Raw genomic sequence first — 22,863 nt, 5'->3', positions numbered from 1 at the left:
TATAGAACAAACAGTTATAATTTTAAATGCTGCACAGAACATGTGGTGAGTTTGCTTAGCTGTATATGATGGTGGTACTAACAGTACAGTGTCCTGGACCAATAGCTAGATTCATCTGGTTATATTGCATTACTTTGTGTATATACACATACACACACACACACGTTATACAAATAAAATACAAACTTGAACAAAGGCTTAAACCCATACACAGGGACACGATAGCATTTTTTATGTTTTTATTTCTGGGTAACAAATACAAATGCAAAACATACTAAGTGTAGTCTTGATATTACAGTTATCTTGTTGTACAAATAATCCACTGATGAAAGTAATCCAGTAAAGCATAATGAGCCTTCATTCAAAGCCACTGCAAGAAAAAAAAGCTTGAAATTGTTAATTTCAAAAAGTTTTAATTTTACTTTTAAACTGACCACATATCTGTTTCATGAATTATGCAGTAGTAATAACAATTTGGAACTCAATAGATTCATTACCAAAAACAAAATATGTTAATATGGAAATTGCACTGTGTTTTTTAGGCTACCACAGAAACATTAACACACTTTGACCCACCTGACCATACGGGCAATGTCCCAGTTTGTTTCTGATGACAGTGGTCCCAGAATCTCAACTCCTTCTTCAGTCACAATGGCAATCTCGTGCTAAAGTAAATCAGAAATAATGTGACGCAGTATATTATAACGGTTCCTTAAAAAACAGATTTAATTCAACTGGTTCAAATGTTTTTTATATTTATTAATGATGATCAGGAACAGTTCTCACCCTGTTGTAAGAACGAGCATCACGGTAATACAGCACTTTGAGACATCGATCTATCAATGCCCGTGCCTCGTCCTTGGAAAGTTCTACTTTGTTCTCAAGGACCTCTCTCATCAAGGGCTGAAAAGAAACAGGCACGCAGTAAGATTTTAGAAGCAATTCATATGATTTCTAAACCAAAGGCTGTTTAACATGCAGGTGGAAAAAGGTCCTAAGTAATAAGCGGTTAGATTAATGCTTACCTGAGCCAAGTATGCACCAAATCCTGTGGCTACTGTTGGAGCTTCATATGCAACCCCTAGCTTGTCTACATAGCCCAGGAAGCTACAAAATACAAAAAGATGATTTGTGGGAAAATATCCATCAATTATCTATAGAAAGTAGCTTCTAGAAATATTTGGTCTTTTCATATTAATCAAGCTTCCTTCATGAAGAGCATGTGCAATCACTCAACTCCAATACTTCAGTAAAACTACAGAATCCAGAAATCACCATTTTATAAAAGCCATGGTTAACTATTATTAAAAACTTCACTGTATTTTGAACCTAGTGTCTACCCATCACATCTGTAGTGCACATGTGATTGCCATTGACAGTTATGTTACACACACGTCCTTTGTACTGAGGAATACATTGACTAGTTCCAACAGCTGCTTTTAGATTTAGAATACAACTCTTGAGTAAAAATGATGTCTGTTCTTTTGTTGGGTACCAAAAAAACATGGAAATCTGTGTCTGTGGTGATTGTACATATGCGACGGATTCAGTAAATACAGATTAGCTTGAAAAAAAAATTATTAAGTAGAACGGATATATACTAAAATAAATATGGTACAATTATAGTTAGTAAAACTCCAAGGTACAGTAGTGTTGTAGGGAATTTTCAGTGTAGTCATGGGAAACGTATTTGAAATCTCACCTTTCTCCATTGTAAAATCCACCAATAATGACAGTGTTCCAAAGTGGGTTCATTCTGCTGCGGCGGTTGTACATGACACGTGTTAGCCAGGAGTGGATGGCTTTGGGACTATAGCTGTGGCCATCTCCAAGGAGTTCCTCATCAATCCTAAATGTGCAGCACAGAGAAGAAAGTGCTTTGTTTAATAGCAATATAAAGGGATTATTTAAAGCAAGTTGTACATTTGTCCTGCCACTTGTTCTAAGTCTCCTCTCCCTCCTCTCAAAAACAATAGAAGATAACATGCTATCTGAACACGCTATCTCTGGCGAAATGTCTATGATTTTTCCCTTTTTCTTCCTGCTCTTGAAAGCTCAGTTCTAAAAAGGCTGGCTCTAATTCTAATCACAGGTTTATGTTATCTCTTCATACAGGGAGCTTTATGGCACACTCCCAATTTTAATGGGAGTTGTCGACAACTACAGATATTTAAAAAAATCTTTTCCCTCAGTAGTCGTATTATTTAGTACTTTTGTAAGAAATCTCCAGCTTCAGTGGTTTGTAACAGTCTGCTGATTTGAAACGGTCAAGATTTGCAACGCAGGAATGTATATGTGAATTTTGTGATTTATCAATAACATTATTGTAACAATATTATTACAATATCTTATTAACCGCAAGAGAAAAAAAAAAGAGCTGGTGAATTGGCTGTATATATCTGCTATAGCACAAGCCATAATATGAACTGGATGGTCCACTACCAAAAAAAGAATTTAAAGAAGTTAAAAACTATGTAAAAAAAACAAAACACACTTTTTATATACAATCAATATATATAGTATTGTGTGTGTGTGTATATAAATATATATATATATATATATATATATATATATATATATATATATATATATATATATAAAAAAAACTGGATGGTGTTTCTCATACAGCATGAGAAATGCTTTGCTTTGACCGTACAGAATAATACAGGTATAACTCAAGGCAAAAACTTACACCATCTGTTCAATGACTTGTTTGAGGTACTGGTAATCTGCGTAGTCCCCTGAAGCTCCAAGGATGGTGTTGTCATTGACTTTCATGAGGCGAGAGATGTTACGGAAACGAGCCAGTGAGCCATAAGAGCCGAGCATGTCAGCGGCGATCATCACACCACCTGTAAACTTCACCCCAAGCACTGATGTCCCCGTCACCATGGGATTTCTGGGAAGCACAAAGAAAATAATAAAGACAAAAAATAAAGCGTCACATTATAACAACATCCTGAATATCAATGCTAACACTATCAGTACTAGGGAGCAATACATGAGGAAAAAACACTGATTAGTCTAAAAAAATACAGTATTTTGGTGCGGAAAACGTATATAAACTCTAATCTTATATCTTTGGCTTTTTTAAGATACGTTAGGTGTCTATTTCTTCTAGCTAAGCTACATTAGTAGCCATTACAACTAGCTAAGCTACATTACAACTAGCTAAGCTACATTAATAGGACTTGTTATTGGAAAAAAAGATGATTTATTAATAACAATTTGACTATTATTATGTTTCCTTTCTGCTGACCAAGTCCGAGTAAGAAGATCTGTAGGGGTTTGGTTTGTTTTTTCGCCTCTAATAAGGCAATAATTAGCAGTTAGCTAGTTAGCGACTCCATGATGATGCAGCACTGTTAGCCGAACTGAAACTAATACACAGCTAGCCGACTAGCTAGCTAAGTACAATCTGTGTTATTAAACGTGAAAAAAACAAAATAGACCGTTTAGAGCTTACAGTGTGTGTCGTATGGGTCCGCATCCTGGTACCGTGTTATTACCGCTTCCTGGGAATGAATAATATTCTCCAGGTTTTGGTCCATTCTCCCAGAAATTTAACTTCAGTCCACTCGCCTCCATGTTGAACAAAGCCGGAAATGACGCTGAACCTCGCTTTCGGTTCAAATAACAAATGAAATGAAAATGACTTCTATTTTCATTAAACATTCATCAGCTTTTATTTATTGTGTTTTTTTTGTATTTATTATATTTTGAACACGTACATTGATATTTCCTCACTTGTAAATAAAACATTTATTGTAAATAAATACAAACACACACACACACACACACACACACACACACACACACACACACACACACACACACACACACACACACACACATATATATATATATATATATATATATATATATATATATATATACAGGGGCGTAGATTACGCGGGGGACGCGGGGGACATGTCCCCCGCACTTTTTATAAAAAGTAAAAAAAATTTTGTCCCCCTCACTTTTTTAGTGGAGAGTTGTTTTCACCACATGTTGAGGTTTTAATGGAGCAATCTATATAAATGCAGAGTGATTTAAAATTCAAAGAGACAAGAAAGTTTAAGATAGTCTATACATTACGTTCACGGCAATCAGTCACTCACTTGGCACGTCATCATCACGCGCCCCCAGTACTGTGGCTCGAGTCGCACCCGCGGTCCAGCATTCGGTTACGATGAGCTCAAAGCGGCAAAAAACGCTTCACTCCTTTTTTATAAAAATGTCAAGCAGTGTAAGTTGGCATATGGTATCCGAATTGTGTTGCACAATGTTTAGTAACTCTGCCTGTTGCTCTTGTTGAATAATTAGCAAGTTTTAATTTAAAGGATTATAAGGAAAAATAGCTGCTTTGACAAACGTTATATAAACTCTTTTATAACGTCTTTTGTTTTATCAAGTGTGTTATCAAAACCCTTCGAATAAGAATAAAGATAATGTTGAACTGAGATTTTACAGCATGTTTAACTCTGCCAATTCTACATAATATCAAGTATGTGTCACTGTATGTACACGACAGAGACGAGGACGACGAATAGTGACATTAAAGATGTCATTTTAATAATCAGACCAGATTAAACTGGCCACGATCCATTTTTCGTAATTTTCTAATTATTGTACATGGACGTAACTAATAACGTCGCTGCTGTCGACCAAAACATCTCTGAGTGTGAAAAGAAGAAAAAACTGTGTCTACTGAAGAGTTAGTTACCACCATGTATTAACACACACACTCACACACACACAAACACAACCTCAAATGGAATATTCACTAGCATAGTGCACTAGATAACAAGGGCTAAGTGATGATGTAGACTAGTAAAGTGTCATTTCTAATGTTTTAGTAAACATAACGTAAAGAAAAGATTCACAGAAGAAATCAATCAAATGAATCAAATTCATTTTTGCTGGTCGATTTGCTCTTTTTCTTTGTATTTTTTTGCATTAAAATCGTATGCAAACGAGGCTTCTTTTTATATAAATAAATACATGTGTATTCTCTGTATTCTAGCTTGGGATGAATGTAATGAATAGAATTAAAATTAAAATAATGATTTAATTGTAATGTAATTGTTTCTCAAAGAAAATATCATGCACTGTTTTCATCATTTGTTTTCATTATGCAAGCTAACATTATATGAATTATGACAATTTGAGGAAATGTTTCTTAAACGTGTCAATATTTATGTTGTGTTTTGAACGTACAAAAAAATGTAGTATTATTTGAATGTGCAAGTATCCATTACTGCGTGCCATGTCAATTTGAAATACAAAATACAATTTGAAATATGTAAACAATATACTCTTAGTACCATTATAAGGACATCTTTGTACTTTATACTCAAAAGGGTACACATTACTACCTTAGAGTACCAATGTGTACCTTAATGTACAACTATAAATTTTTGGGGTTAAATAAGGTACAAAGATGTCCTTTTAGGGGTACTGTCCCAGTGGCAAGCTGTTCTATTTCTTTCTTTCTTTCTGTTTTATAATCATATATAATCATAACACGTATAAAGCATCGATTAAAAAAATCATGATTAAAAATATAACCTGTCATTTACACAAGGGTTAACTGAAAGAAAAAAAAAAAACAGATAACACTAGACATTTCGTCCCCCCCACTTTTTAAATGATGGCTACGCCCCTGTGTATACATATATATATATATATATATATATATATATATATATATATATATATATATATATATATATACACACACACACACACACACACACCAGAGGTGGGTAGAGTAGCCAAGAATTGTACTCAAGTAAAAGTACTGTTACTTCAGAATAAAATGACTCAAGTATAAGTAAAAAGTACACATCCAAATAATTACTTGAATAAGAGTAAAAAAGTACTTGGTGGAAAAAACTACTCAAGTACTGAGTAATTGTTGAGTAACGTCTGATTTATTTTTTAACATGACAACAATCAGACAGACAAAATTACAAAATAATCTTTAGGCAAATTATGGCTCATCCAATCAATAAAATAAATTAAAATAAATTAATTACAAAATAGCTTAAATTAAAATAATTCAGGTATTTCAAGTACTTAATAAATAAAATAATAATAAATAAAAAATAAATATGCACAAGTAACACAAATTTCCAAACCTTTATACTTTTTTACCAGGCAGAACTAGAACGAGGCAGCCCATAAATTCTCATAAACTGTGTGTGTCTCCAGTGACAGAACAACAGAAGGAAACACACACACACACACACACACACACACACACACACACTCACACATTTCATTTCTTTTGTGTTGTGATTGTTGCACATTTGATGCCTTGATGAAAGGGCAATAATAATGAAATACATCTCTACTCCTTTAATTAATTTCAGGAAGCCTCTAGTACTTTCCTTAGTTTCAGGTAAGCTAAAGCTTCTGGTTGCAAAGCTGTTTTTGTTTCTCATAATGTCTTCCTTCATGTTCATCAGAACAAAGAAATTTATACAGGTTTGTAACAACATGAGAGTGAGTAAATGATGACAGAATTTTCATTTTTAGTGAACTATCCCTTTAAATATGTGTGTTCGGCGCTGCAAGAAACGACACGTCTGGTGTCATCTGTTTGTCGGCTCTTGCGGCGCTGAGTAAAGTTGAGCACATAAAAAAACTCGAAACAGCTGAACTCGACAAAACTGCTGTGTTGCTAACTAACGCGTCCCGCCGCTGAGATTGAGCATGTTAACGTGACGAGACTGTACAACTACGTTTGATTGGTGAAACAGTCACGTGGTAGAGCCTTAGCAGAAGTTTCTCTATCTGTCAAAATAAAACATTAAAATTGATGCTTAGAATACCAAAGAGGTAAAAAGAAAAGTAACGAGATCATTGTAGTCTAATGTAGCGGAGTAAGAGTACAGTTTCTTCTTCACAAATCTACTCAAGTAAAAGTAAAAAGTATAGTGATTTAAAACTACTCCTAGAAGTATAATTTTTTCAAAAACTTACTCAAGTAAATGTAACGGAGTGAATGTAACTCATTACTACCCACCTCTGACACACACATACACACACACACACACACATACACACGCACACACACACATACACCCATACACCCACATACACACACATACCCACACGCACACACACACATACACCCACATACACACACACACACATATATACATACACACACACACTTCAAATTATATACATATATTTCAGAGTATGAGATTTATTCTCATGGTCTACTTTTATTAAAATATTGTTTCTATTTTACAGACAGTACTTTTATTTTCAGTAAATTGAGTATAAATTATCTACAGTTGGCAGGTGGAGGATTAGTCTGGTATAAATATATCAGTAGGTGGATGGACCTATGGTGAGGTTTACAAAGCCACAATAAAGAGCTTTGCTGCATCAGCTCTGGTTTGTTAGATTACAATAAGAATAACTGTGTGAATAAAAATTAACAGTTTAGGTTTACATGATTTTATTGGAATATAATCATTTTTCTTTGCTCTGTCAAGTAATAATAAAGCACAATAACCTCAAATAACACAACCTCAACCTCATTAGCTCCCTCACTCTCATTTTCATCCCTCACTCTCTCTCCTTCATTCATTTTACTCTTTCTCTCACTTACTTCATATCTTGCTCTATGTCCTCTTTGCTCCCTTCTCCCTCTTTCTTCCTATCTCTCTTCTTTCTTCCTTCAACCCCCTCCTCTTGCCCCCTCCTCTCTCTCTCTCTCTCTCTCTCTCTCTCTCTCTCTCTCTCTCTCTCTCTCTCTCTCTGTCTCTCTCTCTCTCTCTCTCAGGGATAAGATAGGAGTCATGTGACAGTTTCAGTCTCATCAGGCTTCCTTTACGATCCCACATTGAGGTCTTCCAGTCTGTGTTGCTATCTCTCCTGAAGCTACAGCAGAAAATCAAATTCTGAGGTAAGAAAGTAAAAAAAAATAACAAGATAATATTTTGTTTAGTACTTCTACCATTGTAGATAATGTTGTATGAGTTATATCAGGTCAAACTGTAGTTTCTCTAGTAAAGAATCGTGTATCAACCTCCTGCCAATTTCAAAGCACCATGCCAATACAGCTAGCTAAACAATGGGTGACAGTTGTGGGGCTTGTTTTCAACCTGCCAAAGTTCTCGCATACCGCTGCTGCGATCCCTCCACTGGCTTCCGGTAGCTGCACGCATCAGATTCAAAACACTGATGCTGGCCTACAAAGCCAAAAATGGACCAGCTCCCTCTTACCTCAAAGCCCTCATCACTCCTTGCACTGCACCCCGCACCCTCCGATCTACCAGCACTGCTCGACTGGTTCCACCATCTCTCAGGGTAAGAGGCAAGTATACTACAAGACTCTTCTCTGTACTGGCACCAAGGTGGTGGAACGAACTTCCCCTAGAGGTCCGGACAGCTGAGTCACTGGCTATTTTCAAGCGGCGGTTGAAAACCTACTTATTCAGGAAACACTTCAACTAGCACTTCTTCATTATCTTTTGCATTTTAAAAAAAAAAAAAAAAAAACACCTTTGACACTTTCATTGTAACTTTGAACAAATGTTTTAAACTCATGGTATCTTAAGTATGTAACTTAGTGAGCCAGCATTAATGTATTCAATGTTAGAGATTTAAGCACTTATGTACGTCGCTCTGGATAAGGGCGTCTGCCAAATGCTGGATAAGGGCGTCTGACAAATGCCAAATGTAAATGTAAATGTAAATGTATGTTGTAACTCGTGTTTTAAAAGTGTTACAACCATCCCCTTATATACAACTAAGAACATTTTTGTGATTTTAATCAGTTTACAGAATGCCTAGAATTAGGGTGAGAAAAACACATACACACACACCCATATGAATGTGCAGGTACAGACATGCACACACAAACGAACGAACAATATGCTCATACATTCCCCATATTCAAACATATTTTATTGTTGCAGCCATTCATTTAAAATAAAACTGTTGTTGTGGCATATCACTTGGAGTACCCTTAGTTTTTGTGCATTTTGTCTACCTGTTGCAACTTACCCCAGTATGTGTTACAACCTACCCCAGTAGTGGGATAGGTCGTAACAAAGGACCACCTTGTATTTGTCATCATCTCACAAAGTCTGTGACATAGTTGAATAAATTTAAATTGTTGCCATTTGTAGTAGACAAATGTGGGTACTTTGCCTAAAAGTTTCAGACGTGTAGCCTAAAAAAAAGGTAGTTTTAGGTGCTGAAGAAAGAAGAAAGTGTTACAACCATACCCGGTCTCCCTTATACTACGCTGCGTCCAAAACCTCCGCCTAAGCACTACTTCGCCTAATTATTGGATGGAAGTAAGCGGTTTCGGACGCAGCTGAAAGAAAAACTCCGGATCTACACGATTCACACAAATGACATATTTTGATTAAAAACGGCGAATTTCGCCGAAAAGCGACTAGTTTGCAGGTATATCCCCCCCTTCTGTTCTCTCCTATAACACAGCAGACTTACTTATTCTTTAAACATGTTTTTATTTAAGTGTGAGGACGTTCTAATATCTACGTGAAGCCCCCCCCCCCCCCTTTCTTTTCATAATAGACTCAGGTATTTGTATTTTATTTGCCTGGACTTTAGTTATTTTTTGTATTTGTTCGCTGCATTTGTTGTCATATGAAATGTTTCCCCTTCAGAGTTGACGACTTTGGACGGTTTTATGCTGCTTTGGAGTTTGCACTTGACTTTAAACCGTGTTACCGTAATCGGATGAAATGAATTTCGACCAGGTCTTGGCGGAGGTCGATGGGTTTGGACGGTATCAGAAGAGGCTGTATGTATTGATTTGTGTCCCACAAATCTTCCTTGCCTTTCACATGATGGCGAGCATCTTCATAGGCTACACACCACCACATCAATGTCGCAGCTCAGATACTGAACACTTTAACGTGTCTGTAAACTACAGCGACTCATGCAGCATCACGTCATCCGCACAGAACCGCACTGAAGACCGCTGTCCACACGGATGGCTGTACAGCCGAGAATTAATCCACACTAGCATTGTCACAGAGGTAAAACAACACACACCATAGAGTGTATTAGAGCTGCAACTAACTATTATTTTTTCTGTCGACTAATCTAGCGATTATTTTTTCGATTAGTCGACTACTCTAACGATTATTATTATTATTATTATTATTATTATTATTATTATTATTATTATTATTATTATTATTATTTTTTGCTTAATCTAGTGTTCTTTTTTGATTAACTAATTAATCATTTGGATAACTTTACAAAAAATGATAACTTCTAATATAATATTTCAACTTTTATTAAATTTTTTCCAAAAAATACTTCAATGTGGTTGAAGTTTTTACAGTATACAAAAATAAAGTGCCAAAAATAAAATGTAAACAACACTTTAGCATCAGTGTAAGTGTAACGGCCATTTGGGGCGTGCAAACAGACATCGTTTTTATGAAATCAATCCTAGATTACAGCGAACTGTTAATGTAAATCTAGTAGTTAATTTTATGTCTGTGCATAAACAACCAGTTCATGTAAATTAGCACGTTCGCCTCACACCTCCACGGTCGGGGTTCGATTCCCGCCTCCACCTTGTGTGTGTGGAGTTTGCATGTTCTCCCCGTGCCTCAGGGGTTTCCTCCCCCAGTCCAAAGACATGCATGGTAGGTTGTTTGGCATCTCTGGAAAATTGTCCCTAGTGTAGTGAATGTGTTTGTGTGCCCTGCGATGGGTTGGCACTCCGTCCAGGGTGTATCCTGCCTTGATGCCCAATGACGCCTTAGGGGGCACAGGCACAGTTCGGATAAGCGGTAGAAGATGAATGAATGAATGAGTTTGCTTTATCGTCAACAAAGTTATACAGTATATGTTTACAGTTTATATCGTTAGCGATTAGCCTTACCATTATTTCCTAGCATATATTAATTAATTCTTGACCAAAACACAGCAGGTAAGAACGCAACAATTACTCCCAAAACTAATTGTAATAATAAATACTTACAAAGATGGCTCGTCCTTTTGAGGTCGGAGCGCGCCAGGATGTTCTCTTTCATCATCTCGTGTTCGAGATCCACCTATGCGAATGGCATCCGTTCCTGACCTCTACAAGCATCCAATTGCACCAAGTCTGGCTTGATAGCGCTACCTTTCCTCAGTTAACATTCGCTTCTCACGACTTCTGCCCCTACCTCACAGCTCCCTGGTTTTTTGGACTGCACTTGCTGTCTTTAGGAGGACATATCAGCTGATCAGCCTCCGCCGGACGTGCTCGTCCTCAGCCAGGTTAGCTTCACGAGCCACCCACGCTCGCGCCCCCCTTTTTTTCTGTGGGCTGCCCGCCTGCCTTTTTGCCTTTTTTTCTTTTTCCATGGCGCTTTCTAAAGCGGCGCTGGTTACTCCGGTGGACAGCCTATCGCGAGCCTGCCTGGCCGCATGCGGCGCGCTCATCACCACGAGGGATTCGCATCCCTTCTGCGTTGTCTGCACGGGGCTCAAGCATGCACAAGAAGCTCTTGACCTCCCGGAGAACTGTAGCCATTGTCTGGCACTCCGAAAAAAGCTCCTGCGTTGCAGGCTTAAAACGGCCGCTGCCCAGTTTGTCGATTTCGGGCTGTCCGACTTGGATGGGGACAAAGACGCCGCCGCTGTGCATCCGGGGGCCTCCCACGGTGCGACTTCCTCTGACTGGGCCGACATGTGTCCTTCCCCGTTTGAGGATTTGCTACCGGCCGACGACCATTTCCTTGACAGACCGGCAGGTTCCAGGGACAAGGTCGAGGCAGGCCTTCTCGATGGATCGGATGACGAGGAAGCCATCCCATCTTCCGTGGTCCCTCAGGCTCCCTCCGCCCCTCCTCAATCCGTACTGCTGGAGCTTTGTGAGCGCGCTGCCACGCGGCTCAACATCTAATGGCCGGCTCTCCTGAATGCTTCGGATCAGGAGAGAGATGTATATGACGGCAAGCTTCTGGGGCCTCCTGCTGGCCCGAGGAAGCAGCTTCTGCCCGTCCTCCCTGCGTGTGCTAAACACATGAGACATTGCTGGGGTGATCCGCTTGACCTGAAACACGGTCTCGCAGGGCTTGAGGTGAAGGATATGGCGTGTCTGGGCATGGGCGACCCCCCGTGATCGAGCCTTCCATCGCCAGACACCTTAACCCATCTCAGGGCGGGCTGCTCGCCCCACCCAAGCCCGTCCTCCCGGGCAAGATGGATCGCTTCTCCGCGTCGATTCATCAGGCTTCATATAAAGCCTCGGCTCTTTCTATCCGAGCTCTCAATGTCTCCTCGCTGTTGACCTCGTATCAGGCTGAACTCCTGCTTGATTTGGGTCAACACCTGGAGAGATCGCCATCACCCGATCTCTGGAAGGAGGTTGTCACGGTCAATGACCTCGTTCTCCGCAATGGCTTTGTCGGTGGTCGGGGAACACGCGCTGTGGCTTCGCATCGCAGGTGCGCTGGTTGAGCCGGGTCAAGCTCTTTTCGCCCCGGCTGTTGCGCTGATAAGGAGAAGGAGGACGAGGCTTTCAAGCTTTGTCTTCCTAGGAAGGCGGCGCAGCACCAGACGCCATCTGGGCGGCCGCCTAATGGTCCTGCTGCGGGACGCCAGTCCCACTACACGGGCAGGACCAATAAACCCCGTGGGAAACCACAGGCTCAGCAGAGCGGGCCCCCCCACCCCCCGCTAGGCCCTGGGGTAAGGTGCCCTTCGCCACAGCCACAGTTAGGAAGCCTCCCAACCCCGCCCCTTCGGTCCAGAAACGAAAGCGGCTGACCTGATGTTCAGCCACAGGGGGTTTTCGGTCCGTGTTCATGGGCGGCCAGCCCCCCGGACACCTGTTCTACCCTCCAGGTTCGCCCGTCCAAAAGACGGAGGTTCTCTTTCGGCGAGGTCAGCCCCCCTCGCAGGCGAGGGTTGTTCTTTGTTCCGCACAGGCTTCACTGTTCCCCGTGTCGTCCGGAGTGCGTTCCCCTGTTCCAGTGGGGAAGGACGTGGGATTGAGTGCAGAAGCAGTGTCACCAAACACCCCCCTTCACACTCCTCTCACAGTTTCAATAAAGGCTACGGCCCCAGTTTTCCACAAAAAAATAAAAACTTCTCTGGTTTTGCCACTGGAGGGCGCCGTTGCGCCATTAATGAACGATCCGGCCGGATCGGCGGGGCTTGCGCCGCTGAGAGCGGCGGGTCTCAGGATCCTGGCTTATATAGACGATATCGCTGCGCTCGGTTTCAGAGTCAATGTGTCAAAGAGCAATTTCACTCCCGCTCAGGAAGTTATATTCTTGGGCTTGGAGCTGAATTCCATTACGATGCGCGCGCCTGTCACGGAATCGCATTTCTTCATTCATGAACTGTCTCGCACGGTTCAGGGAAGGAATGCGGATACAGTATCGCACATGTCTCAGATTACAGGGTCTTATGGCTTCGGCTATCCATGTCTTGCCTCTGGGTCTTCTGAGAATGAGGGCTTTCATGAAGTGGATTTTGTCCCTTCGTCTCAGCCCGTTGCGCGATCTTTGCCGCTATGTCACGGTGATGCACGTGTGCATGGTCGCGCGGCGCCACTGGAGAGCTGCGGAGTTTAAGCGCATGGGACCCCTCTCGGGGCGATCATGCTGCGGAAAGTGGTAACGACAGATGCCTCTTTGACAGGGTGGGGAGCCACTCAAGAGGGCAGATCAGTGAAAGTTGTGTGGCCGGACTCACTTCATTGAGCCCATATAAATTACTTAGAGCTCCTCACTGTGTTGAAGGCTCTAAAGCATTTCTTGCCCTGCCTGCGGGGACATCATGTGCTGGTGCGTTGCGACAATACGATAGCTGTAGCTGTATATCAACCGCTAAGGCGGCATGCGCTCCTCCAAGCTTCACGCTCTGGCTCACAAGCTGTTGGTGTGGAGCGCACGGCATTTCCTGTCGTTACGGGCGTTTCACGTCCCGGGCTTTTTGAACATGGGTGCAGACCTTTTGTCGAGGGGGAACCCGCTCTACGGAGAGTGGCGGCTCCACCCTCAGATAGGAGGCTGCTTTGGGAGAGGTTTGGCCAGGCTGCTGTCGATCTCTTCGCCTCGCGCGAAAACGCCCACTGTCCTATGTTTTTCTCGCTTCAGGACGAGGACGCCCCCCTCGGCGTGGAAGCTCTGGCTCATCCGTGGCCCAGCACCCTACTCTACGCTTTCCCTCTGCTCTGTCTGATATCTCCAACTCTGGCCAGGGTCGCCGCACAGGGTTTGTCTCTGATCCTCATAGCTCCCAGGTGGCCCAAGGTACCTTGGCTCGCGGAGATAATACCTCTGGTATATGCGGAGCCTTGGCCCCTCCCATTGCGCACGGACCTCCTGGCCCAAGCGAACGGGGAAATCTTTCACCCTCACCCAGACAGGGTGGCTCTCTGGGCCTGGCCCGTGAGAGGACAAATTTAAGCACTATGGGGCTTCCCCCGCGTGTTATTGCCACTATTCAGAATGCCAGGGCCTCTTCCACACGTTCGCTCTATGATTGCAAATGGCGTGTGTTTGAGGAGTGGTGCGAGGAGCGCCAGCTCGTTTCGTATCTGTGCTCCGTCGCTGATATTCTGGGTTTTTTGCAGGACCTTATCGAACGTGGCAGAACCTTTTCGACGATTGAGGTCTACTTGGCGGCTATCGCTGTGTGTCACACTGGTTTTGGTGACACTACGGTGGGACAGCACCCCCTTATCCGTAGATTTATGAAGGACGCGCGCCGCGCCGGTCACCAGAAGTGTGGTCCCGGATTGGGATCTCTCCATGGTGCTGGAGGTGCTGGCCCAACAGCCTTTTGAGCCCCTGGGGGATATCTCCCTCAAGCTGCTGTCCCTCAATACGGCTCTGCTCCTGGCTTTGGCTTCCGCCAAACGTGTCAGTGATTTGCATGAGCTCTCGTTTCATTCCTGGTGCACCAAATTCTCGCTCTGTGGAGATAAGGTTTTGCTTAGGCCTAACCCGGCCTTCATGCCTAAGTGCTTTCCAGCCTTCTCTGTTGGTGTGATTGAGCTCGCTTTGTGCCCTGTGCGTGCCCTACGGGCGTATATGGACAGGACTAACTCTTTTCAGAGGAGCTACCAGCTCTTCGTCTCTTGGGCAATGCCGAACACGGGGAAACCCATCTCTAAGCAACGCCTCTCTCGCTGGCTTGTGGGAGACATCTCCTTGGCGTATGAATCTAGGGGCGTGCAGCCCCAAGGTGGCCCCAGAGCTCACTCCATTAGAGGCTTGGCAGCTTCTTGGGCTCTGTTTGGGGGAGTGCCCCTGCAGGACATTTGTGCTGCTGCGAGCTGGTCCTCTCCGCACACCTTTGTCAGGCACTACCGGCTTGATGTTACCCGTACCACGGTGGCTCATGCGGCCTTAAGTGTGGGCTCTTTGTAGCCACATGCTACTAGGCCCGCACTCCTTTCAACCCTGTCTGCCCGGCCTGGTTATGCATGTTTCAAGCATATAGTCTCCCCCTCTCCTGACGCCCAGGTTGGTCCATTCACATGTTTATATACATGTTCTTTTCCTGCAGGCGGCTCGCTTGTTGGACATCAGCGGGGTTCTAACATGCATGTTACCACATGTCGTGTTTCTCTTTGGCTGGGTTGTTTACCCCGCGCAGTATGTTATGTCTGCTGCTTTGTGACGTGCCGAGCACCACCTTTTTGGCCGTCCTCTGGCTTACAGGGCCTCGCTGTGAGTGTATTGGGCAACCGGGGAGTTGTCTATATCTCCCATAGGTGGATCTCGAACATGAGATGATGAAAGAGAACAATAGGTTACTTTCGTAACCCCGGTTCTCTGAAACATCGAGTGGAGAGATCCAACAAGTTTGCCCCGCTTGCTGCACGAGAAGCGAATATGCTCACTGAGGAATGGTAGCGTGTGCAGGTGCATTATGCACTCGGGTAAGGGGCGTTACCTTACCTGCCTTTGGCACGCGCTCCTGTCTGTCAAGCCAGACTTGGTGCAATTGGATGCTTCTGTAGAGGTCAGGAACGGATGCCCTTCCCATAGGTGGATCTCTCCACTCGATGTTTCAGAGAACCGGGGTTACGAAAGTAACCTATTGTTTTCTTCTGAGGTGCTCGTGCATCGCAGTTGTGCTGCCATGGTACGCCATTTCGGTTTTGCAAAGGGAACAAAGGACCATTTTATTTGGCCTCTGTTTAAAGTATTCCCATACTTTTGATAATCGTGGTCTAGCTTTTTGTGATAGACTGGAACTTTCTCCATTCTCAGGAGCAGAAGCCGCCATTATGCAAGATGAATGTAAACAGTGTGACGCGTCGACGCATTTCACGCATGTCGACGTATTTTCGTAGGCGATGTAAGCGATGACGTCGACGCGTCGTTGCAGCACTAGAGTGTATATACAAAGGGAAAGGTTCAGAATCACCACTTTGTCTTAACTCCCTTGTTTTTAAGCAAACAGAACGATGAGCCATCATCTTATAGAATATAGAATCATTTTACTTTATTGTCTCTTTATAAGCTTGATCACTGGTGACATTTAGGATAAAAATAAAAGCCTAAATAAATGAGAAATATGTGTGCCCAATTTTTAAATAAACTTCTCATTGAAATGTTTTTTTGTCAAACATTTTCTTTTTTCCAAGTCAGATTAACTGACTTGTAAGTAAGTCAGATTACACCACATCAAGGGCATTAATATATTATTTTAATGCTCCAGTATAGTGGATTTAATTTTAGTGGAATAACTGCAGTTTTACCAGACAACTGTGTTTTGTTTTTACAGAAGATTTGCTTGTGCTTTTCAGGACATGACATTGACCACTTTAGTTGTAAACTCTTTAGAGATTTTCCATGATTAATTACACAACTATTTCATGAAAAAGGCACATACAAGAATTTTCTATGGCTCTCAATGACAAAGAATTCTTAATTCCTTTTGAAAAAGTTCCTTCTCACTAATAACCTATTGTCTGTAGCCATGACTAAATATCATTCAGGAAATTAATTCGTCAGAAAAAAAAAGTTCTTTTGCATTTTATCTAGCTACTGTATGTTAACCAGACTGCTGCAACGTCTTGGCCATTAGGCTGGCTGTTACATGCTAATCCACAGGCCAGTTAACATCTTTCTATGGGCCAGATAGGTTTAAGCCACAATAAAGCTGCTTCATGACAATATCTATTGTTAGAAATGCTATGTAAAGAAAATGTAATTGAATCGAATTCTATGTTCTGATTTGTCAGAAGTGATTAATAATCTAGAAGCTGGATCCTGCTGTAATTAGAAATTTTATTGACTTAATTTTCTGAGATTATTTGCTTGTTTATAGAAGTTGTTGACTGCCACAAAATTTTTAATTAACCCTGATAAATAAAAAAGGACATGAAGGAAGGTGTAATTTCTTTCCCTTATGACTGTGTGTGTTTGTGTGTTAGTGGGATCTTGTTTGTGACAGAGCGACTCTAAACAGTCTTGGTGCTTCTCTGTATATGCTGGGATTGCTTGTGGGAGCTATTGCGTTTGGATCTATGGCTGACAGGTACGTTTGAATCACATTTAATATATATTTGAATCTGTACTGCAGTCTAAAGAGTCACACTCAAGTACATATGTGTTTGAACAAAGCCTCCATGGAAATCAAGGTTCAGTAAAAATTCTTTATTCATTTTTAATTGATAAGAACTTTTCAATTAACCTTACACTATTTAATAAGTGTTTTAAAGCTGACAGACAGATGAAAATGTATTGATTCTATTAAAACCAATGTGACAAATAAACACGGCCTAGGCAGGTCTCTGAAATGTGAAAGAATTTAAATGTCATTCAGTAAAGTAGATTAGCTTAAACTAGAGCCAGCACTAAATCTCTAAAATCTCTCTCTCTCTCTCTCTCTCTCTCACACACACACACACACACACACACATTCATGGAGTAATTACTCTTTGTTGCAGCATTACAGAATTATAATATGTTATTATTTAATCAGTCAACATGTATTATAAGTGTAATATTTCTAAAGACACAGACAAATGTACAATAGTCATAATTCCTTGGATTACCATTTATTTCATACTCGAAACACTGTTCTATTTAAGACATGTTTATGCTAATGCTTAACAGTAATGTAATATATCATTTAGCACATCGTGCAAACATTATTCTGGTGTAAAATCAGATATTAATTTGTAGTTGCAAACCACTCCCCGTGTTAGCAGCTTTTCTCAGCTATACTGATAGAAACCCTCATAATTTGATTCAGACTTGCAGTTCTAAAGACATGTAGGATATTAGAAACATGTTACTAGCAGATGCATGTTCCTTTTTCTTGTCCAATTCTGAGGACTAGTACTAGTCTAGTTTTGCACTTTCAGGTTGGGAAGGAGGTTTGCCCTGCTCTTGTCTCTTGCCTTCCAGACAGTGTTTGGGGTAGCTGCTGCCTTTGCTCCAAACTACCTGGTATATGTGACTCTTCGCTTCATCATAGGAACCTCCATTTCAGGCATCATCATCAATGCTTTTGTGTTGGGTCAGTAACTGTAATTATAGCTTAATTCCATTTGGTTTATCCTTTAGTATCCCAAGATTTTTGAATAAATAGATGCTTAGATTCATTTATTTTGTTGTGTGTAGAGATGCTTATCTCTGACAAAAATAAAACACTCTGCAGGTACAGAATGGACGTCTACAAAGAGACGCATGCTGGCTGGAATCTTAACAGATTATATCTTTGGGCTTGGTTATATGCTGCTAGCTGGTGTAGCTTATTTTATTAGAAGCTGGAGGAATCTACAACTCGCCATCTCAGCACCAGGTTTTCTCTTTATTTTCTACATCTGGTGAGAGAATACATACACTCATCCACATGCACACCCATATATGAAGAATATAAATTTTATTTTTGTGTTGTGCTGATGATGTCTCACTTTTGATAGTAAATACTACAAATGGTAACCCAAAACTGGTGAAATAACTGACCAAATTGAACAAGAACTGAAACACAAAACACACCTCCAAAACACAATTCTAAACAAGTGCTCATTTCATTTCGAACATCCCAAAACAATAAGAAGTTGGCTGGCTTCTTCATTTAATTAGCGACCTAGCTAATTAACAAACAGCTAAAGTACAATGTCATGGCTGTAAAGCTAGCTTTACAGTATTACCACTGTCGTAAAATGTTTGTAGTATCTTGGTCTTTACTCTAATTTTAGCTAAAACATTTTATGCTGTAATTTTTTTCTCTGAAGTACTTTCACAAACTCTTGCAAGCTTGGTTAGGTTAAGCTAGGCAGTATGCTAGCTCTACTAGAGATTCATCCTATAGTAACTTTTAAAAAACTGTAATAATGCCCTGATTTTTTAACAAGTGGTCCACAAAACATGGCAATAAAATGGGTTAATGTGGCTCAGAAAACAAACTGGTCTTTTTGGCTACATCATGAATAAAAGTACTTAAGTCTTCCATTTGCTTTCCCTTGTGTATATCACTCTTTTTTTATTTGTGTGCCCTAAATCTCCTCTTGTCTCTTTCACCATTTACCTCACCCCATCTGTCTTATCCTTCAGGGTTCTTCCTAATTCAGCTCGTTGGCTGTTGGTAAATAACAGAAAAGAGGAAGCTCTAGTTCTTCTACGCAAAGCAGCTACAATGAATGGTCGTCCTTTGCCTACTACAGTACTGGTATGACAGACTATCTCTCACATTCATTCTTTATGTTGCTGTCTTTTTCAGTTACAAATGTCTTGCACTAAAAAAACTCCAATGGCTCAATAGCTCCCTTAACATCTCTATGACAACAGGCCTTAACCCCTCGAGGCAGCTAGCCAATCAGGCTGCCATTGTACCCTGTAAGCGACAGACTGAATCTAGCAGATTGCCAAGGCAACTCTGGCATCACCTGAGCACTGGGAGCGAGTTGTCCCCCAGAGGTCCACATTTAGGTGTAATGTGAGATGCAAAAACAAACTATGGAAACAGAATATGTGCTTGATTTGCCATGGTTGTTTACTAGCTAGTTACTGGTGGGATATTTAAAGTAGTGATTCTCAAAGTGGGCTCTATAAAGCAAATTATTGCTAGAGTCATGGAAAACCTTCATTATCATTCTTACTATTTTTATTTTGGGTTCTTGTAAATATTAGCTCAACATTTGAGTTGAATGGGTTTATTCAAAAACTCAGTTACAAAAAAGTCAGCCTATAAATAATTCATTCATTCATTCATCTTCTACCGCTTATCCGAACTACCTCGGGTCACGGGGAGCCTGTGCCTATCTCAGGCGTCATTGGGCATCAAGGCAGGATACACCCTGGACGGAGTGCCAACCCATCGCAGGGCACACACACACTCTCATTCACTCACGCACTCACACTAGGGATAATTATAATAAAAATTAATTAAATTGATTGTGCTTTGCTGAAGGAAAGATTAGGAAATAAAAAAACAGAATAAGACAGCCATTAATACTGGAATTTTGGAAATGCTTTAAGATGGCTACTACTGTTTTATCCTTTGACCATTTTTACAGATAATGATTTGATATACAGTTTCAGAAACCACATTAGAAGGTCTGTTTAAGATTTTATGATGTCTAGTTATGGCATGCATTTATGGTTACACATTCACTTTATTTATTTTATTAAGGATATTAATAAGAGGTATAATACTATACTATATATTCCATGACAACCTTCTTGCAGTTAGACAAGTGTGAGTGGAAGCAGGGGAAGAATCAGCACTCTGCTGCAGATCTAGTCCGTACTCCGCAGATGAGGAAGCGATCTTTCATCCTGTTTTACATCTGGCAAGTGACCGTGGTTCTGGTTCAGTTCTGGGGATCCTATCCCATTTCAAGTAACTTGGTGCAGATTTTTGCTTCTTGTCCTAAATGAAGTGACTACAAATGATATCATTTTGCTTTGTTCTAAATCTAGTTTTCATTAGATTTATCTTACATGAACCTTTTCCATCTGTAGGTTTGTTACCGTATTAGTGTATTATGGTCTTTCTCTGGGTGTGTCAGACCTGGGAACAAACCTTTACCTCACTCAGTTTCTGTTTGGATTAGTGGAGATCCCTGCAAGGTCAATGGCATTGTTCTTCCTACCATATAGCCGTCGGCTCTCACAGAGTGTGTTCCTTGCCCTGGGGGGCGCCGCCTGCCTCCTCATGCTCATTGTACCAGAAGGTGACCAGCATCTTCATTCTTCTCAGCCCCTCTTTAAAAATGAGATTTCTCTAATACTCCTTCTCTCTTTCTATCTGTCTTTCTCCCTCTCCTGGTCTTATGTTTGGTCCATCCCTTCATATCACTGTCCATGGCATCACATCTGTAGTTTGTTTGTTTTTGTTTCTTTGACCATGTCCTTCCTCTCTGTTATCTTCCCAGATAGTCCTAAGGTAAGAGCTGCTGTCGCTATGACTGGAAAATTTGGGATCACAGCCTCTTTTACTGTCATCTATGTTTATACAGCTGAGCTCTTCCCAACTGTGCTAAGGTATTTATTTATTCACTCACTCACTCACTTTCTACCGCTTATCCGAACTACCTCGGGTCACGGGGAGCCTGTGCCTATCTCAGGCATCATCGGGTATCAAGGCAGGATACACCCTGGACGGAGTGCCAACCCATCGCAGGGCACACACACACTCTCATTCACTCACACAATCACACGCTACGGACAATTTTCCAGAGATGCCAATCAACCTACCATGCATGTCTTTGGACCAGGGGAGGAAACCGGAGTACCCGCAGGAAACCCCTGAGGCACAGGGAGAACATGCAAACTCCACACACACAAGGCGCAGGTGGGAATCGAACCCCCAACCCTGGAGGTGTGAGGCGAACGTGCTAACCACTAAGCCACCGTGTCCCCCCAGCAAGGGACACATGACTTATAAATGAACACATGACTTTTAAATTATTCTTATGTACATTTATATTAAGTCTAAAGTCTTTCTCCCTTTACAGACAGACAGGAATTGGTGTGTCCTCCATGTTAGCAAGAATTGGTGGAGTTTTAGCACCGATGATAAACCTGCTAGGAGAGACTAACTCAGCTGTGTCTACAGTAATATTTGGCTTCTCTCCTCTGCTGGGTGCAGCTCTTGCATTGGCCCTGCCAGAGACAGCCAATAAACCTCTACCTGATACCATTCAAGATATCCAAGATGCTGAGAGGTTGTTACACATACACAACATTGAACTGGACAGGACTCACTCATAATATGTGCAGTATATTAAAATGTGCCTTAGTAACTTTTATATGCTATATTTTATCCATCTCTTTGTGCAGCGTAACGCAAGAGAATAGTGACAGAAATTTCCCTGTAGACACCGTCCAGTCTCCGAACAGCACAGACGCTCAGGAACTACAGAGCCTTACAAACAAGTCTCCATAGACCTACGTGTGCTTGCAAGCACAAACACAAACGATACACAGACGATAAACATTTCATTTCTACATTCTTTCTAACTTGAGTTTCAGAACAGAAAATGCAACTACGTCCGTAACACTGTGACAAATATTCGTACTTTTAAATATTTTTAATAGTCTCATCTTTGGTTTGTTTGGGACATAAATTTCATGCTTCATGCTGAGAAAGCAGCTGTGTCAGAGGTTTTAACCCAAGAGTCACAGTGGATCAGTGAACAGCAGTTCTCTGTAAAAAGCACATGGTTTTATCTGATGTCTACACAAAAAGAACACAGTGCCTTTCACTTTTATATATTTTTTCCCATATAAGAATCATAAAACGTACTCAGTTGCTCTTGTATTGTTTGTGAAGAGCTTGTTTATCCTATATTGTTATACAGATGGGTGATCAATTAAAGTTTTAAAAAAAAAAAAAAAAAGTTTTGATGTGCTTTTGGGGGATTTTCTTGACACGAAT

General features: G+C 41.2%; 2 protein-coding genes across 2 annotated transcripts; one reads left to right on the top strand and one right to left on the bottom strand.

The window, feature by feature from the left end:
- Window positions 1–225: 225 nt before the first annotated feature.
- Window positions 226–4,162, bottom strand: psmb4 (proteasome 20S subunit beta 4). Its single transcript, XM_060897151.1, has 8 exons — window positions 4,122–4,162; window positions 3,467–3,621; window positions 2,693–2,899; window positions 1,703–1,849; window positions 1,026–1,107; window positions 787–903; window positions 577–665; window positions 226–370 (listed from the first exon to the last, which is right to left on the bottom strand). Exons 1-8 carry the CDS (start codon window positions 4,134–4,136, stop codon window positions 358–360), a joined length of 825 nt encoding a protein of 274 aa, XP_060753134.1. The 5' UTR covers window positions 4,137–4,162; the 3' UTR covers window positions 226–357.
- A 5,475-nt stretch (window positions 4,163–9,637) lies between these two features.
- On the top strand, window positions 9,638–22,808 carry si:dkey-166k12.1 (solute carrier family 22 member 13). Its single transcript, XM_060897384.1, has 10 exons — window positions 9,638–10,037; window positions 17,405–17,508; window positions 18,341–18,495; window positions 18,637–18,805; window positions 19,536–19,650; window positions 20,670–20,773; window positions 20,946–21,157; window positions 21,359–21,467; window positions 21,941–22,150; window positions 22,266–22,808. Exons 1-10 carry the CDS (start codon window positions 9,741–9,743, stop codon window positions 22,369–22,371), a joined length of 1,581 nt encoding a protein of 526 aa, XP_060753367.1. The 5' UTR covers window positions 9,638–9,740; the 3' UTR covers window positions 22,372–22,808.
- Window positions 22,809–22,863: the final 55 nt, after the last annotated feature.

This window comes from Tachysurus vachellii, chromosome 21 (genome assembly GCF_030014155.1).
Source record: "Tachysurus vachellii isolate PV-2020 chromosome 21, HZAU_Pvac_v1, whole genome shotgun sequence".
Classification (NCBI taxonomy): Eukaryota; Metazoa; Chordata; class Actinopteri; order Siluriformes; family Bagridae; genus Tachysurus; species Tachysurus vachellii.
The sequence above is the reverse complement of the archived record's forward strand: the minus strand, read 5'-3'. Positions and strand labels throughout refer to the sequence as shown.

Excerpts from the sequence above, each read along its gene's own strand:
- si:dkey-166k12.1 (XM_060897384.1), top strand. The coding sequence starts at position 9,741 with ATGAATTTCGACCAGGTCTTGGCGGAGGTCGATGGGTTTGGACGGTAT. Across the intron at positions 20,774-20,945 it reads TTCATCCTGTTTTACATCTG|GTTTGTTACCGTATTAGTGT; the intron begins GCAAGTGACCGT and ends TTCCATCTGTAG. Across the intron at positions 21,158-21,358 it reads CATGCTCATTGTACCAGAAG|ATAGTCCTAAGGTAAGAGCT; the intron begins GTGACCAGCATC and ends TTATCTTCCCAG.
- psmb4 (XM_060897151.1), bottom strand. Across the intron at positions 2,900-3,466 it reads GGACCCATACGACACACACT|AAATCCCATGGTGACGGGGA; the intron begins GTAAGCTCTAAA and ends TGTGCTTCCCAG. Across the intron at positions 666-786 it reads ATGCTCGTTCTTACAACAGG|CACGAGATTGCCATTGTGAC; the intron begins GTGAGAACTGTT and ends GATTTACTTTAG.